The following is an 18,631-nucleotide window of genomic DNA, read 5'->3' on the forward strand; positions in this document are numbered from 1 at the left end:
CTAATAATAATTATTATGATTATTATTGCTAAATACAAATATTTAACAAAATAAGAAATAGGCTATTACTATTACAATTTCCATTATTAAAAATAGAGTATTTAAGAATAAATATAACAATATAATATAATATTTATATTTTACAGAAAACTTATTATACAAAAACAGTTAATATGCAGACAGCCTATGACTAAAAACATTGGAAAGGTCTAAGGATTTATTGTAAAATTATTATAATAAAATTGTGCTTTTTATCTAGTCTATGTCTTTAATATTAAATATAAGCCTCTTATGCATCCACTGTAGGGAAAAAAACTCCTGAATATTTAAGAAAAACAAATGGATTGTCATATACATTTATTTAGAGAGAAGTATTATTTTTCTCATTTGTTACCAACAAGTTTCATTCATACTGGAGACCAGAGGGCGCCCTCGAGCAGAAACTCCGCATACGCCTCGGAGAAGTAATCGTTTGTTTTCAGGAAATCCCTATGGGAAATCTCCAAGGGGGTAATCCAGCACCAGAAACGCGTAGGCTACCTTCTATGCGAGCATCCAACGCATTCTCATCCTTGGGCGTCATATACTGACGCTTTTGACAAATCGTCTACATCCAACGCACATGGCACCCTTTTGCGTCAATATGACACGCACAGAGCTTTGTTCGGTTATGGTTGGGTTTAGGTCTGGGGTAGTGTTAGGGTTAGACCGCTAGGAGGCGCCTTCTGGCCCATATCTATCTGCGTCTCATATTGACGCTAAAGGGTGCCATGTGCATTGGATGTAGACGATTTGTCAAAAGCGTCAGTATGTGACGCCTTGGGTCCATTGCTAACGAAGCCTTCACCTGCTGTTAGCATTCCATTGACTCCCATTCATTTTGGCGTCACTTTGACAGCGAATAACTTTACATCTGAGGTGTTTAAAGACTCCATTTGTCAATTGTTTATTTCTAAAGAAACACGACAATGTATAAAAGCCTCAATTAACTTCTATCTTACACTATGGCCCCGTAGAAGCCGTTTTTGTAAAAATAGGCTAACGATTGCGTCATAACCCCCGACTCACTGTCAGCACGTCAGCTCACAAACACCCGACTGACGATATAAAGTGATTTAAAACTTGTTATTAAACGTATTTTGTTGGACAACAGGTTTATGAACAATTCACATTACTAGTTTGTGAAGATGTTTGACACGTGTTGGTTTTTCACACACGCACGTTGTAAGCGACTCAAACTCGCAGTGCTTTCAGACGGAGCAGCGTTTAACGTTACAGATCACAGAGCCGCTTTCCACTGACACGCTGATTTAGCACTATTTCATTAAAATAGCAGCCTTTGCACTTTAATAATGATCGCACATAAGCCAAATCGTGATTGTCGGGAAACTTGTAAACCTTCTAGCCGAGTTAGAGCCATCAAACTAGTAAGAGTAACAGTAAAACAACAGTACAACATATTATTTTATGAAATCATACATGTATAATTACCTCCCAATTTACTATAATATATATCATTTTATTTGATTATTTGTTGTACTGCTGCATATGAATGCCTTTTTGTAACTTTTACTTTAAAGGCTCACTATGCAAGATTTGTACCTTAATATAAGCTTCAAAGTAATTTCGGCGGTAAACAAAGTCGTAGTAGGGTGATTCACCCCGATAGCAAAGCAGGGGCAGGGACGCCTCTGGCAAAACCAGGAATGCAAGTTTGAGAGGTGGCCTCCAGCCAAATCTTGTGAGAATCAAGACTTGCTTTACGGCACGACGTCCCATAAGTCAACGACATATGAAGCAGCCTCTATGGAAGACACTAGCACGCATTTAGGAAGTGAATAATGGCAGAGTCGACTAAGAAAACAAAGAAAGTGAGTGCAGAGACAGCTCTGCGCAAGTGGTATTTATGACAGTAACGTTAAATTCAAGTATACATAGTACAATATTTTGATAAAGATTGTTTAATATCCTTACAAATTCATACATGTCATCTCAGAGAACTGTAGCCTATATTATATATTTTTAAGTACATTACTTTGACAGTGACCTTTGATAATGAATTAAAAATAGTTATTTTTACCTTTGAGCACATTGGATAAAATAAGCAAATAAGAGGGGGCTGTTGAAGTACTGATTTTAAAGCGAGATATATCCAGCTGCAGACCCGCAGCACCACCAGTTTCAGAACCCCAGCGCCAGAACCGGAAGTGAGGGGCGGAGTTATTGACAATGAGACAAGCAATACAAGTCTACAATAACTACAAATTAATTTAATATATATATTCCTTCTGGAGATGCCCGAATGTTTTGTTCAAATATTTGACTTGCTGTATCCACATTATAATAGATATAGGTTCTACAGATGTACACTACTCTGCATTGTAAAAAGCCAGTGTCAAGGTCCAGCACACTTCTGAATGATTGGTGCCAGTTTTCATAATTAATTTAACAATGGTATGTGTCACCATATTTTGTGGCATAAATGCATACAACGGATCACGATATAAAAAATATGGTGAAGCCCAGTGTTTCTGTACCTTAATGTATCATTGTAACATACGTATAAAGTATGACGTTTCGTGTGTAATAAAAGCATACCGTTTCGTGTCTAAGCATATTACGCTCTAAAACGTTAGGTGGCGTTACTCGGTTTAGAACATAAGCTCCGCCCCTCACTTCCGGTTCTGGCGCTGGTGTTAGAACGTAAGCTCCGCCCCTTACTTCCGGTTCTGGCGCTGGGGTTCTGAAACTGGTGGTGCTGCGGGTCTGCAGCTGGATACTATAGTTCAAAGCACTATTGTTGCATATTTAAATCTATATAGAAACGAATACTAACTGTTTCTTTAATTATTCACAATGACACTTATGGTTACACTACTTGCTTTTCCCAGCATGGTTTGTGGAACTTAACTTAGTGCCTAGTTAAGAATGGCTATAAGCATGCACACGACTTTCCAAATGTAAGAAAAGCCCATGTAATAAAGGTCACATATTCCAAGAATTGACAGATTTGCTTTAAAGCTGCAGTCCGTCGTTTTTCCTCTTTGTCGCCATCTCTGTTAGAAATCTGCAATTGCAGTTATTCGCGGAATTATTAACTGTGCGTGGGTAGTAAATCGGCATGAAACAGCGCGGATGAACACAATGTATTGAGGCTGCCGCGTCGCTGTGGATACTGTAACGTTACTGTCATCAGCAATCTCAGAGTATACTTTTTGAAAGTGTCAACATTAGAATTTTCATCGGAAAATGTCATCTGAACAAGTAAGTAACATTCACTTTTGTTCTGACCAAATTCGGGGGGTGGGTGGAAGCATTGCAGCTATATCATGCTGATTAAATCTAACGATTGCTTATATCACGTCAAAACGTGAAAAATATATTTTTTCTGTAGCCACTCTGAAGTCCGAAGTCTTTGGGTTTTACAACTGGTGAATCTCCAGTTGTCACTGGTGATTGTCGCTTTAAACTTTCGGGATCCGCCATACCAAGTGCTAAGCTAAATCTACACCTCCATCATCCACACACGCTAGCCGGGGACTCCTTCTCTATGTGTACAGAAGTGACGTAATGACGCAAAGACATGCTCGAAATTCCCGCGGAAATCCACCAGTACCACTGGAATTAAAATCATTATTACAAGCTTACCGTTTTGAATCGAGGTAAGGCAAGCAGATCGTTTTGAACACTGGCTGGTTAAGTTTTTTTCCAAAAATGTCTTTTTTTATATTTTTAAACCCAAAAAAGTGCCGGACTGCAGCTTTAATAAAATTGAAGAAACAAAAAAAGACATTAAACAACGTTAATTTAACAAAGCTTTGCCATGAGAAAAAAAAAATCAGTAGCATTACAGAACATGCACTTTAACCAATAATTGACAAAGTTAACCTCATAACTAGAAATGAATCAATATTTGCCATTCATTTGAATAAAAAAAAAACAACTACCATTTCAATGGAATTACAATCATGAAAATGTAACATTGCCCATAAAAAAAAGGTACTTTATATTTCAGTGGCATTGCAAAACCTAAAAATTCAACAAATCATTGTCATATATACACTTATATATATATACACACACACACACACACACACACATTACCATCACACGTTGTGCGTTTCATTACTAAAGTCATTTTTGTATTATCTTTACAGCATTCTTCTTAGTCAAAGGTTTTTTGGCGGGTGTAATAGGAGGTGTTGTTGGCTCAGATGTTCTTTTAACTGGAGACGGAGGGTCTGGAGTGCTTTGTGTCTTTGTGACACAGAGGACAGGGTCGGTTTCATCTATATTAATTTCAAATAAATCCTCATCACTGGGATGAGCTGATGAAGTGTTTTCAATATTGGTGACTTCCAAGCAATTCTTATATTTTAAAGTCAGTTCATATGAGGATAGAAAGAGTTCTTCTATATCTTGTGAATCACAAGTTGACAGATCAAGTTCTGGTGTTATGAATTGACAAAGTGGAGTTTGAAATTGTAAGAGAAGTTATTTGACTGTCTTGATGTATTTCAATGATTGGGGCTTGACATTAACTTTTTGAGGCACTTGTCCTTCGGACAAGTAAATTTATGTTTCACTTGTCCATGCACAAATGTCACTTGTCCGGGTAAAGATTTATAATTTTATCATTTATTTTTGATAAATGCCACTTTCTACCCGGCAGAGGCTAATTTACCAAGGGATACGTTAAAACGTGTAGCTACTTTACATCTGAACATTAGCTAATATTTAACTATGTACATTTAATCAAGAAGAGACCTGGTGTTATTGTCTCTCGCTTTCTGTGGTCTCGCCAGCATCCCCGCGTTCAGCAACCTGACCAGACGTTGCAGATCAGCGCTGTTTTCTGTTTGTTAATCAAGAAGAGACCTGGTGTTATTGTCTCTCGCTTTCTGTTGGACCTTATATTAAGAAGAGACTTGTTTTCTGTCTGTCCATTTGGCCTGCCTTGTTTCAATTAAAACATAAACTGAATCTGCTCCACGCCTTCGGGTCCTATCTCTCTCCACATACCTGACAAGATCACAAAAATATCTGCAAAGGTATGCAAACTAAACAAGTGTTTCCACCTGGTCAAGGCCCTAAAACCAGCTAGGAACCGTCTATACCTAATACAGTGGTGAGACAGAAGCCAATAGGGCTGCAAATAAACATTAAAAAACAATGTCCAAAATGCCACGAATCACAAAAACAATTCAACAGCAATTTCACCGTTTCCCAACTTGCAAAATTCTACGGAAAACGAAAAGCTATATAACAAAATGCAATCCAGGGCTCGACATTAAGGCTTGATCGGGACGAGTGGATTTTTTTGTAGGACAAGTGGAAGTGAAAATTAGTTGTCCCACTGGACAAGTTAAATTTCAAACAAAATAAAATGCCATGTTACTTCACGTTATGTGCCACTCATTTCGTCTATTTTACAGATTTAATTTTACAGATTTGAAACGAACACATTTTCCCCCCCACAATCCGTCGAACCAGCGTCCAACTCAGAATGCTTTGATTGGCCAATCAGGAGTCGGTCCAAGTAACTCCAAAAACAAGTCACCTTACGGTTACCCCAACAGCACCATACGAATTAAAACGGGAACGAAAATTTGTAACCAAATGGAAATTAAATCGACTGGGTTATTTATGAAGACGGAGTAATGGTCTGTGGCGTCTGTCGGGGGCAACCCAACCCGGCTGACAAGTAAGTGACTACTAGCTAGCTAGCGTCGGCAGCACAAGCATTAATAGCATTTTTATTGGTTAACAAACAGAAAACAGCGCTGATCTGCAACGTCTGGTCAGGTTGCTCTCCTCAGCAGGAAAGACTGGCTGAGCACAAAGAGAGAACACAGTAACAGGAGGCAGATACCACACAGTGAAACACTCGACAGGACAGTGGTCAGGACCTCTGTAGACTGAGATAGCGATCAGTAACATATGTGACAGTCAGCAATAATCCAACAGAGGAGAAGAGAAAGAGGGGACTAGAAATAGAAAGACTAATGATAGAAGATGGGAAACAGGTGAGGAAAGAGGGGAGAGGAAGATGAGGTGACGAGATACAGCTGGAGATAATGGGTGTGTGCGTAAACAGGTGTGGGCGGGAGTGTGTGTGTCTTGTTCGTCCATCAAAATTGATGATGACCATGGCATGTTTGTCATTTTGTTGGGTTTTGATGAGTGCGCAGATGGCTGAAGAGGCCAATCCGAGCCCGGAATTCCCTGTGGCACACTGGACAGGTCAGGGAGGATGTAGCGCTCTGAGGTGTAGCCACATGTCCTTCCTTGGTAGATTTGCGCTGCTGCCTCTTCGAGATAGCACAGGAGCTTCTCCTACTCTCACAGAAGACTGCGCCGTCCTGGACTTTTCTTCTCCAGGCAGGTCGGTCCTGTGCTAGGGATTCCCAGCTTTTCAGGTCGAGTCCAAAGCTCTTCAAGGACGCTTTAAGGGTGTCCTTGTAGCGTTTTTTGGGGCCACCTTGTGTTCGCTTGCCATTTTTCAGCTCGCCCAAGAAGACTTGTTTTGGAAGTCTCACTTAGGGCATTCTGGTCACGTGGCCAGTCCATCTAAGTTGTTCCCTCGCAAGCATGGTGTAGATGATGGGGATATTTGCCTTGCTGAGGACTTCCGTGTCAGAGATTCTGTCTTGCCACTTGATCCTCAGCAGTTTCCTCAGACAACTCAAGTGGAAATGATTAATTTTTTTGGCATGGCGCTGGTAAACTGTCCAGGCTTCACACCCATACAGAAGGGTTGGTAAGACAACAGCCCGGTAGACCTTCAGTTTTGTCTCCTGCTTGATGCCAATCCTTTCCCATACCGAGTCACGTAGACGTCCAAAGGCTGCGCTGGCCTTGACAATCCTGATGTTAACTTCATCATCTATGTGCACAGCACGAGACAGTGTACTACCAAGGTAACTAAACTTGTCAACGGCTGAAAGCTTTTGCCCATTCACAAAGATGGTTGGGTCAGTGTAGGGTTTCCCAGGAGCAGGTTGGTATAAGACTTCAGTCTTCTTTGTGCTGATTGTTAGGCCGAAGTTATTGCAAGCTGAGGAGAGGTGGTCCATACTGTCCTGTAGATCTTTATTTGAGCCAGCAGCCAGAGCACAGTCATCAGCAAACAAAAGTTCTCGAACAGTGACTTCCTCCACTCTAGTTTTGGCTTGCATCCTCCTCAGATTGAATAGCTCACCGTCAAAACGGTAGATGAAGTTAACCCTTTAACTGTCACTGTCCCGTATACGGGACGCCTACGTTTACCTCACTATATTACAATTAAATCCTAAATTAATCATGACAAACTATATATCATTGGAAAGGTCTAAGACTCCTTAATAGATATTTCAGCACTGTTTTCTGTTACAAATTATGCAGGAACAGTAATAGATGAATTTATGACAAGAGCGCACCTCAAAAAAATCGACATCATAACAGGAGTTCTGACCTTTGTCACAAAAAGTCGACGCACACACTTTTAATAATTGAAATGTTGGTTTTCATGCTAAAAATTAATAATAAAACATATAATCTAGTATTTGTCAATAAAAAAAATGATAAAATAATATTACCTTCTAAAAAGTATCATATATATATTATCCTCTAAAATATAATATTATCTTTTTTTATCGCCTTTTTTTATTACATTTCATATTTTAGTAGTTATCATAAATTAGGTATCATTTGAAAGCTTACGATCTCAGAATTCATCCTGTGAAAACTGTTTTGAAATTGGACATTGTGTTACCATAGAAACATTACTCTAAATTATTTTATCAGGCTCCTCCCCTTTTGGGCATTATTATGTTTCATAATTTATGATCAAAATATTTTCTAATCTTGACAAAACACATATTGTCAGAAAGGTCTGAGTCTCAAGGTTCCATATTTTGTGACAGAAGTGATATTTGGACAGAAATGTATACATTTTTTATGGCAGAATGCATACAGTTAAATTCAATGGAATTCAATGACACCCGGAGGCTATTTTTGGTATTACGCCTAAACAAAATCTCATGGGAACTTCAATTTTTATTATATCAACTTCAAATTTGGAACACAACTTGGTTAGATTTATGGCTTTTATTTTATAGTAATTTTATAGTAAAAAATATTTTGTAATATATATATTTTATATAAAAGAAAAATATTAAATAAATTATATTTGATTTAATGTAAATTTAAACTTCCATAACTTTTTCATACTTTAATTTTTTGAAGTTCTTTCACTTCAGCAATAATCTGCTATTTTTTCCCTTTAAAACAAGACCAAACTTAGGTCTATACTCCAAAGCATTCTTGAATTACAGCCATTTAAGCTTGAATAGTGCATTTTAATGTCCATTCTCAAAAAGGGGGGTGACAGCTAAAGGGTTAATCCCAGTGTTGTAATTGTGGAATGAGTCTTGCAGCATGACAGAAAACACCATGCTGAAGAGCGTTGGCGCTAAGACGCAGCCTTGCTTCACCCCGTTTGTAATTGGGAACGGATCAGATAGTTCTTGCTGGTCTCTGACGCTGGGCATCATGCCATCATGGAGATTGCGCACAATGCCAATGAACTTGTCTGGACACCCATACTTGGCCATGATTTACCATAGGCCCTCCCGGCTGACTGTGTCGAATGCTTTTGTTAGATCAACGAAAGCCATATATAGATCAACATTTTGTTCTTGGCATTTCTCCTGTAACTGCCGAGCAGTAAATACCATGTCAGTGGTTCCGTGTGTGTACACACACACACACACACACACACACACACACACACACACACACACACACACACACACACACACACACACACACGGGAAAGGGAAAGGGAAAAACAGAAGGAAGGATAAAGAGAGAGAGAGCCAGGATCATGACAGATCTGAAAATTAAGGCCACATTTACACATAGCCGGGTATTTAGAGAAACAAATATTTCTCCCCCTCCGTTTTCAATAATAACATCGTGCACACAACCCGCATAAATACGCCGTCGAGCGCCATCATAACTGTGCTAAACCTATGGGCGGCAGTGTAGGGAGAAGGATAAAGCCATGCAAGCCAATCAGAATCCTTAGAATCGACAAGAGAGAACCTAAAACCCCGTTTCTCCCAGTTGACACGACAACATATACCCGGCATTTTCAGAAATCTCCACTTTGGCCGGAGTTTTTAGAAATAATCGTTTTCTGGGATAAATACGGCGTTTTCGTGTAAATGACAGGCCAAAACGCAGAGAAATATCTGCGTTTTCCCATCGTGTAAACGGGGCCTTAAACAGTACATGTACATCAAAAATATACATCAATAAACAATGATCACAAGGGTAATCTATACAACTGCTGTAGTGGTCATTATTATAATAAGAAGAAGAAATAGCCAAGCCTTTCCAAACATTAACCAATTTTAAACGCATTAATCATGTGTGTATAGCATCTAGCAAAGATAATTGAGGAGCAGAGTAATCTTTGCCTGTGCATCTGAAAAATATTTCACATTTTTTTAGAATGTCAGGTAACTTTAAAACATTTTTATCCTAATAAAAACTATTTTGCACAATCTACAGAGGATTAATACGTGATTTTACTAAACCCTGTAATTACACAGTGAGAGGGTTGAAAAAACAGCTTACCAACTGTCGTGGTCCCAGAGATTTTGCTTCTTCTACAGTGAGTTTTTCTGTCTCTTTTGGTGGTTTGTGGGGAAATGTAGATTTTGCGACTTCCTGAACAGTACCCTAATCACACTGAATTAAATATTCAGAACTATCGAGGCCTAAAGAATGAAAAAAGTGAGAATTGATATGGGCTTGTTTGTACAATGAATTTGAAATTAATAAGATTACTGAAAGTTGATCAGATAGAAAAACAGGATTAAATAGCTAGACTAATACTTACTTGGCTTTTTTGTTATGTTTGACATTTTAACTGCTGTCCAAGTTTGATGTTTTTCGAGTGCAAAGATGACAGCTTGGTGATATTCACTGCGACCTGTTTGCAAAGTTGCATTAAAAAACTTTGAGTTTGTCCTAGACAGTGGCACTTTGTAAACTGCATGAATGTAAACATAAATGCAGTTGTCAGATTCATTGGTCTCTGGTTTATTTAAATATTTGTTCATTTTTGCTGTTCATTTGTTAATTTTTGCTGTTCATTTTGCAAGCGAAAATTGTAAGAAAATTACAATGCTTGGTATGTAATTAACAAATTAGAACAAAAAATGACAATGCTTGGTATGTAATTAACAATTAACAAACTAGAACAGAAAATTACAATGCTTGGTATGTAATTAACAATTAACAAACAATTAAATTAAGCAATTAGGGTGATTGCAGGAATTAGTAATACATTCGTCAAATTGCTGAGTTAATCATTTTAGAATTGAGAAGCTTAGTTTAGTGGAGGCACGAAATGGATTTGATAGTTTGCTGGAAATAATTGAAAGGTAAATTGACTTGTATAATGCCTGTTAGCAGTGGCGGTTCTACATTGAAGTACACCCTGGGCGAGACCCCTTATTTTATTTTATTATAACAACATAAGTGATAATTTCTCAATTGCACAAATCCTTCATTAGAAACTAAGCCACACTTAAGATAATTAAGTTGTGAACTATTGCAATTTAAACAGGAAACACACTTTTTAACCTGTTAACCGTTAGTTACTATCAGATGTAATATTATTTCCTTGACAAACTATACATCATTTAAAAGATATGAGACTCAAGTTTCAGTATTTGACCACTATTGTATTCTGAGAAACTTATAGTGAAAGTAATGTCTTAATTTGTGGCAGGAGTTATGTAATGAAAAAAATTAGTCGATACCTTTAATATGAATTATGAGCGTCAGCCGCCTCCATTCAGAAAAAAACTCCTGTGGTGTCGTCATGACAGTGCCTTACAAAACAACATCCCTCATGGCTTTTGGCTCAAAAATGTGCAGATTTGGAGAAATATTGATAGATTCTCATAGGTTTACATCAGATCTCTATAAACCGGAATAATATTTATTGAATTTATACCCAAATGATCATTATCATTATGAGCGCTGGATACTCTGATGTACTGTGTTTTCAATCCATACCAGCAGCCTGAGGGCGCCATATGCACAGTAAAGTCCATATATGGAACACATGAAAGAGGGCATAGGCCCAGAACAGAAAACAAAACTAAAACCTGACCTTTCTGGCCTTCCTTGATGCAAAATCATCAATGATGTCATCGTATGCAATCTGCTCCCCTATTAAGTGATTGATACTGATGACGGCAAGTCCAGTGAGCCGTTCCTGGGACATGGTGGACCTCAGGTATGACCTGATCAACTTCAGTTTTGAAAAGCTCCTCTCTGCTTGAGCCACAGTGTCTGGCAGAGTAAGTGCAATCCTTAGAGCAGTCCAAAAGTTGGGGTAGATCTCCGATAGATCCTTATCATCCATAAAAGTGATAAGCTCAAGGAGGCTCATGGTCTTTGATGGCAGGTGAGGGAAGTTCTTAATTTCCTGCACAAGCTCTCAACTGTCCAAATCAGAGTGCCCTTTAAAGTGCAGTGTGGTGCCTAGTGCCTCGCATTGATCTGTCAGCTCCTCATCTGCAAGACTTGGGAAATTGGTCAAAACTCCAAATTTCTTTCCCACATTTTCTAATGTGGAAACTCTCTCTTTGATGGCTGACGTGGCTGCATCAACGACAACATCGAAGAATCCAACCTCCAACTTCCTAAGTGCATGACTGAAAGGCTCATCATCATGTGATTCCTATGAGAAGTGGCGCTTTGTGGACCTCAGCCTTTTTTGTTTTAAAACAGCCTCCACATTCATATCTTCACAAATCTCTTTGGCCGCCATCTGTGCAGTCACAAAGCCAGTTGCCCTGTAGCTCTGGAGATCTCACTCTGTCTTCTTCAAAAGACTCACAGCTAGGTCCACATGCATGTTAGGAGACTGCATGAGTTTGCTGGCATGCTGTATTGCAGATAGCATGTCATACCAAACAACCATGCAGATGCTGAAGCGGTACGACCCCACCACCTCAGACAAAGACTGGGCCTCAGCCTTTATAGCAGGGTCTTTTGTGTGGTCTCTCACCTCAATTAAAGCCTCTCTCATGGCAGCTCCCTGGTACCTCATGGGCTCGACGCTCTTGACCTTGCTCTCCCACCTTGTTTCTGCCCACATCTTTAAGGTGATGCTCACATGGTTCTTCAGTATGGCCCATCTTTGGGTGGAGGCTGAAAATAATGTGTACAGCTTTTGCAGGACACCAAAGTAACTTAAAGCATCAACAGATACCTTACCAGCATCACACATAACTAAATTCAATGTATGTGCCCCACATGGCACAAACAGAGCTTGGGGATTCTTTTCTAAGAGTCTGGCTTGAACTCCCTTATTTTTGCCTTTCATGTTTGCCCCATTGTCATATGACTGTCCTCTGCAGTCTTCAAAAGGAATTCCCAACTCCTCAAGTCTCGTCAGGATCATGGATTCCAAGTGCTGGCCTGTGGACTCCTCTACCTCCAAAAATCCCATAAAATGTTCCCTGATATGGGGCTTCTCCATCAGTGACACCACTCTAATGACCACTGACAACTGTTCTGTGTGGCTTATATCTGGGGTGCAGTCCAGAATTATTGAAAAAAACTTTGCCTGCTTGATGTCATCCACTATAGCAGATATGATTTTGTTGCTCAACAAATCAATCAGCTCATTATGCACATGATGGCCTAGGTAACTGTTGTAACTTGTTGTTCCTCTTTCGACACGGTTAAGGTGATCTTTCATGATGGGATCAAACCTGGCCATAAGTTCGACCTCTTTGAGAAAATTCCCATTTGATGGTGTGAACAGTGTTTCTGTGTGTCCCCTTAAAGCCAAATTTCGAATGGCCAGTGACTGCACGATAGCAGTGAGACGTGTCAGCACTGCTCTCCATCTCACCCTTTCAGCCTCAAGAAGTGTAATCTCCAGCTTATCAATGTGATGTGAGATAATTGCTTGCATGTTTCCAATTTGCCATTCCTGCACTTGTTAAATTGATGTTCCTCTTGAAAAACAATTTGCTGCAGAAGCAAAAGAGGCTGTTGTTCTTAATTGAATAAATCAGCTAACTTCTTGCCATCTTTTTACCACTTACTAATGTCTTCTTAAAATATTGGTGGTGGCAACTTCTCCCATCACTCTCATTCCTACGGAAAACAAAGCCAGGTGGCACCTTACTTGGTCCTCTGCGAACCAGCTCAGTCAGAATCCTGTCAGTCAGATGTGAGGGCCAGTTAGCAGGGTCGGTTGACAGAGGCTCATCCTCACCAGTGGGGCTCAGTGGGGGTTCAGCTCCAGGTATTTCTATCAGACAGCATATTGGCACATTACTCAAAACACATAGCAGTGAAACAAAACATAGTCCTACTCATAAATTATCAGAAAAAAATAAAATTACATTAAATTGCAGTTGGCCAGTTGTCTTGTAGCCTAGACACACACACGACAAAAAATTACAGAACATTTTTGAGAACCACTGCTGTGGGGTCACTCGTTTAACGCTGTTAGTTGGACCTGGGTGATGCTGTTCTTTGTGTAATGGGCCTTTTTCTGTATTTCCTAATGCCACAAGATGATTGACAGCAAGACACACCCAGTGATGAAGGGATGTGCTCTCCTGAATGTAAGTTAATTAACACGCAGACACAGAACAGAGTCTGTAAAATAACTTTGTAAGCAATTAAGGCTATGTTCACACTTAGCGTCTCTTTTGACAAAAAAAAAAGTTAACAACGGCGTTTTTTTAGCAAAAAAAAAAAAAACCGCTGCGCGTTCGGTTACAAATAGCAGCCGAGCGCGTCTTTTGTTGCTATAACAACAGCTGCAACAGTAGCTAGTGCTATGTGATGCAAAAAATGTTGAGAAAGAGAAAGTTGGCTCTTGCGTTGGCTTTTGAAGTTACCGGGGAGGAGAATGTCGGTTCACAAAGACGTTTGTGGGTGCACGACATTATACGGGGAAGGAAACTGTATGGTGCTTACAACAATTTAGTCCAGGAGCTCCGGTTGGAAGATGCACGGTTTGTGGCATATTTTAGACTACACAAAAGTCAGTTTGAAGACCTGCTACAAATCATTGCACCATCGATTGCAAAAACGCAGACAAAATTCAGGGAGACCATCAGCGCGGAGGAACGTCTCTGCATTTGTTTAAGGTGAGTCGCCTGACTTTTTTTTTTTATACCTTTATCCCTCTTTTAACAGGTGGTACTAGCTACATAACGTTCGTATACTTAGTAAAATTTGAAATGCTAGGTTTACATGAAAGGACATTAAATAAATACTTAAGTATACTTATATAAGGATGTGTGTGTGTGTGTGTGTGTATATATATATATATATATATATATATTAGGGGTGTAACGGTACGTGTATTCGTACCGAACCGTTTCGGTACAGGGCTTTCGGTTCGGTGCACGTGTGTACCGAATGACCAAATGCAATATTTTGTGTGCGGAATATAGGTACATTTTCGTGTTTCCACACGAACATATTAAGTGGCGGAAGTCTCCGCGTTCAGCGCAAATCCCGCCCTGCAGCTGATTCTAAAGTTTTACCAGTGTTTTACCCGTCGTCACTGTAACCTAAACCAATGAAATAGACTGCAGGGCGAAAAAAAGCTTTTCCGCTCTGCGTGCGCCGCCGCACTCTCCGTTCCGTGTGTGTGTGTGTGTGTGTGTGTGTGTGTGTGTGTGTGTGTGTGTGTGTGTGGGCCCGCTGCGCTCTCTGCTCAATGTTCGAGTCCGTGTTTGCGCTGCGCATTCTGCTCTGTCGTTAACGGCCCAAACACTCCAATCATGTACCGATCACGCACTGGAAAAGCAAAGTCCGCTCAAATAAGGTGAAATTTCTCAGTAGTACACTTCTATTTGCTGAGCTGGTATAGTTATATATATCTGAGGAATTGCAATTTATAACAGCAAATTGTGCAATTAATTAGTTCATTTTTTTATCGATTCCCAGCCTTAATTTTTAAATATGAGCAGGCCTACAAGCTGGGATTGGTAATGCTGCACTGTAATCATAGTTATTTATTTATATTTTTCATTAAATTTATTATGTGATATTGGTTTGAGACTGAGAGTATTTTATTTAGTGGAAAACTTTGCAGCAGTATTTATTTATTATTCTTTTTTTATTTTATATATATGTTATTATATTTTATTAAAAAGTGTTTAAAAAAAGTGTAAACAAACTGTTAAAAAAAAGTTTATAGTAATAAACAACCTGCAGTTTAATGTTTGCATTTCTTTCCCTTACTGTACCGAAAATAAACCGAACCGTGACTTTAAAACCGAGGTACGTACCGAACCGTGATTTTTGTGTACCGTTACACCCCTACTATATATATATATATATATATATTAATATGTGTGTGAGTATATGCTGTGCGTCTTGTAGTCTCTGTAAATGATATAATGTTCTAGTTGTTGTTGACAAATAAGATGGATAAATATTAACATAAGACCATGTTTATAATAGTTTAAAATAAAATCTCTCATCTGTTTTAAAGGTATTTGGCAACAGGCGATTCTTTCCAGTCTATTGCCTTTGGCTTCAGAGTAGGTGCCAGTACTGTGGCTGGAATAGTGAGCCAGGTGTGTGAGGCAATCTGGAACTGTCTACTGTCTGATTGCATGCCTGTGCCTGATGCAGCAGAGTGGAGAAGGATAGCTGCTGAGTTCCAACATCTTTCGGCTTTCCCCAACTGCCTTGGAGCAATGGATGGGAAGCATGTAGTCATCGAAGCCCCTCCATCCAGCGGGTCCCTATATTACAACTACAAAGGGACATTTTCAATAGTTCTCCTTGCAGTTGTTGATGCCAGGTATCGCTTCAGGCTTGTAGACATCGGTGCTTATGGTAGAAACAGTGATGGAGGAACACTGGCTGCCTCTGCCTTTGGATCTGCCCTACGCCAGAGCAGCCTGAGGATACATGAAGACTCTCCCCTCCCTGGAGCAGAGCATCTTGGAGCCATGCCATATGTATTCCTCGCAGATGAAGCATTCCCGCTGTGCCGTAACATCCTCCGCCCTTACCCTGAACACAACACTGGAGAAAGGAAAGTTTTTAATTTTCGTCTTTCCCATGCTCGAAGAATGGTGGAGTGTACATTTGGCATACTTGCAGCACACTGGAGAGTATATCGCAGGGTACTGGGCGTGTCTCCGGAGGTGGCTGAGAAGATTGTGAAGGCCACCTGTATGCTTCACAATTTCCTGAGGAGAGATGTCCTGCTCTAACTTTGACCACAGAGCCATCTTTAGGAATGCAGGATGCACCCCGGCTTGGCACCAATAATGCCAGCAGAGATGCTGTAGCTATGAGGGATAGGTTTGCGGAGTACTTCATGTCTCCAGTTGGTCGAGTTCCCTGGCAAGACCACTACTGATGGACCATACATCATAACATCTCTCTTTTAAGAGCTACCCAAAATATCTACTTTTAACATACTCAATTCTATCGCTATTAAAAAAAAAACACACTTTACTCATTACTTTATTGTTGTTGTATTGCAGACTGTTTCGAGTATCAGTTTGTCAGTATTTGTATGTTTGTGTATTTATGTTTATGTATGTTACTTACAAAATACTCCCTCCCCATGTTGCTAATTTGTACATATATGGAGTCTACCTTTGCATTCTTTGCCACCATCCCATTCTACAATTGTTGTCATTGCAATAAATCAGTATTTACCTCAAAATGGTTTATGTAATTATTACAACAAATTAAGCAGCAGTATATGTGGCATGGGCAATGCTTTTAGATGTTTACAAAACCTCTTCCATATCTTAAAGAACAAAATGAAACGCATTACAGATTTTTAGTAAAAGTTTATTACCATTGTGTTTTTACTGAAAACAAAAATTTTATATTTGTAAATTATTATTGCAGCTAATAGTAATGCTATAGCCATAACACTATGGACAACTGATAATCTAAGACGTTTCACCAAATTCCAAGTCAAAGAACAGTGTTTGCATTCTCAGCCTCGCCATAGCCTGCTTGCGAGGCTCAAGCCTTCTTAATGCTGGTGCAAAACTAAGTAGAAAGTGCTCATGCTCATCTACATCTTGCTGTATAGACTGCAGCACTTGTTGTTGGTACGGGGTGAGACCTGGGGCTACCTCCCTTCTTTTTCCCCTTGATGCTGGAGAAGGATTTGGCTGAGGTCGAACTGGAGTAGATTCCTGTGTTGGTGCTGCTGCTGGTGGTGGTGGTGGTGGTGCTGGCTGGTGTCCACCAGGGCTTGGTGGATCGCTGACCACTGAGTCACCCATTGCACCCTGGGGGGAAAAAAGAGAAGACAACACACCAATAAATACACTACCAGTCAAACGATTATGGACAGTAATGTTTTTTAACTAAGTCTGTTCTGCTCACTATTTATTTGTTCCAAATTACAGCAAAAACAGTAAATGTTTGAAATATTTTTACTATTTAAAATAAATGTTTTATTTGAATATATTTTAAAATGTAATTTATCCCTGTAATCAAAGCTAAATTTTCAGCACCATTTACTCCAGTCTTCATTGTCACATGATCCTTCAGAAATTATCCTAATATTCTGATTTGCTCTTCAAGAAACATTTTATTATAATTATTATTATTATTGTCATCAACATTTAAAACAGTAAAAACATTTTTTATTATTCTTTTAATAGAAAGATCCAAAGATCAGCATTTATCTGAAATTAAAATCTTTTGTAACAGCATAAACTATACCATGCAAAAGCTTGGAGTCTATATACATATATATATATATATATATATATATATATTATTAATTATATGATATTATTTTTGGGGGATTATAGAAATTGTATTTAGCAAGGATGCTTTAAATTGATCGAAAGTGATGATAAAGACAGTTATAATGTTACAAAAGATTTCTATTTCAGATAAATGCTGTTCTTCAGGATTCTACTAATTCTATTTTTTACATAATAATAATAATAAATGGTTTTTGAGCAGCAAATCAGCATATTATTATATTACAATAGGCTTACACTAGTACATATCACAGACTACATAGCTTGTTACCTCACTCTCTTCTCCTGCACTTTCACACATTGCATTTAAAATGCTTTCTGGTGTTTCAAAATTTGTAGATGTCGGCCTATCCTGGACATGGGGATCCAGGAACGACATGACCCCCATGAACTTCCATTGCCGTTTAAAGCCTCCCTCAGAACCACTTCTCCTGTCTTTCTCATTTCTCCTTTCGCGCTTGTACTTATCTCTCAAGTACTTCCATTTCCGACGGCAAGCATCGCCTAAAAGGTTACAGTTGTGACAGCTGCTGTTACCAGCTGGTTACGGTATTGATAACTATTGCTGTGCGAACATTAATGCTAGCTAATAGCTAGCTAATAGCTAGGTGATAATTTTAACGACAAGAAGTAGATGATAACCTTACCTGAATAACCAAGGATCCGTCCAATCTGTGCCCACACAGCCTCTTTGTGATGTATGTTATGATAGAGTTGTGTACTCATATCAAACAGCTCCTTGTGCTCCGAAACAAGGACGATTAGTTTTTCTACCGGCACCGTGCCCATTTTTCTTGTTGTTATGGAAACGACAGGTCTCGCTACTT

At 39.2% G+C, this 18,631-nt stretch overlaps 1 protein-coding gene across 1 annotated transcript; it reads right to left on the reverse strand.

The window, feature by feature from the left end:
• Nucleotides 1–16,897: 16,897 nt before the first annotated feature.
• Nucleotides 16,898–18,593, reverse strand: LOC306998317 (uncharacterized protein; the record flags this gene model as incomplete). The annotated part of the gene is made up of 3 exons (XM_079612282.1): nt 16,898–17,318; nt 18,076–18,308; nt 18,452–18,593. 3 exons carry the CDS (start codon nt 18,591–18,593, stop codon nt 16,971–16,973), a joined length of 723 nt encoding a protein of 240 aa, XP_079468408.1. The 3' UTR covers nt 16,898–16,970.
• Between the last annotated feature and the right edge of the window lie 38 nt (nt 18,594–18,631).

This window comes from Phoxinus phoxinus, assembly GCF_949152265.1.
Source record: "Phoxinus phoxinus genome assembly, chromosome: 5".
Taxonomy (NCBI): Eukaryota; Metazoa; Chordata; class Actinopteri; order Cypriniformes; family Leuciscidae; genus Phoxinus; species Phoxinus phoxinus.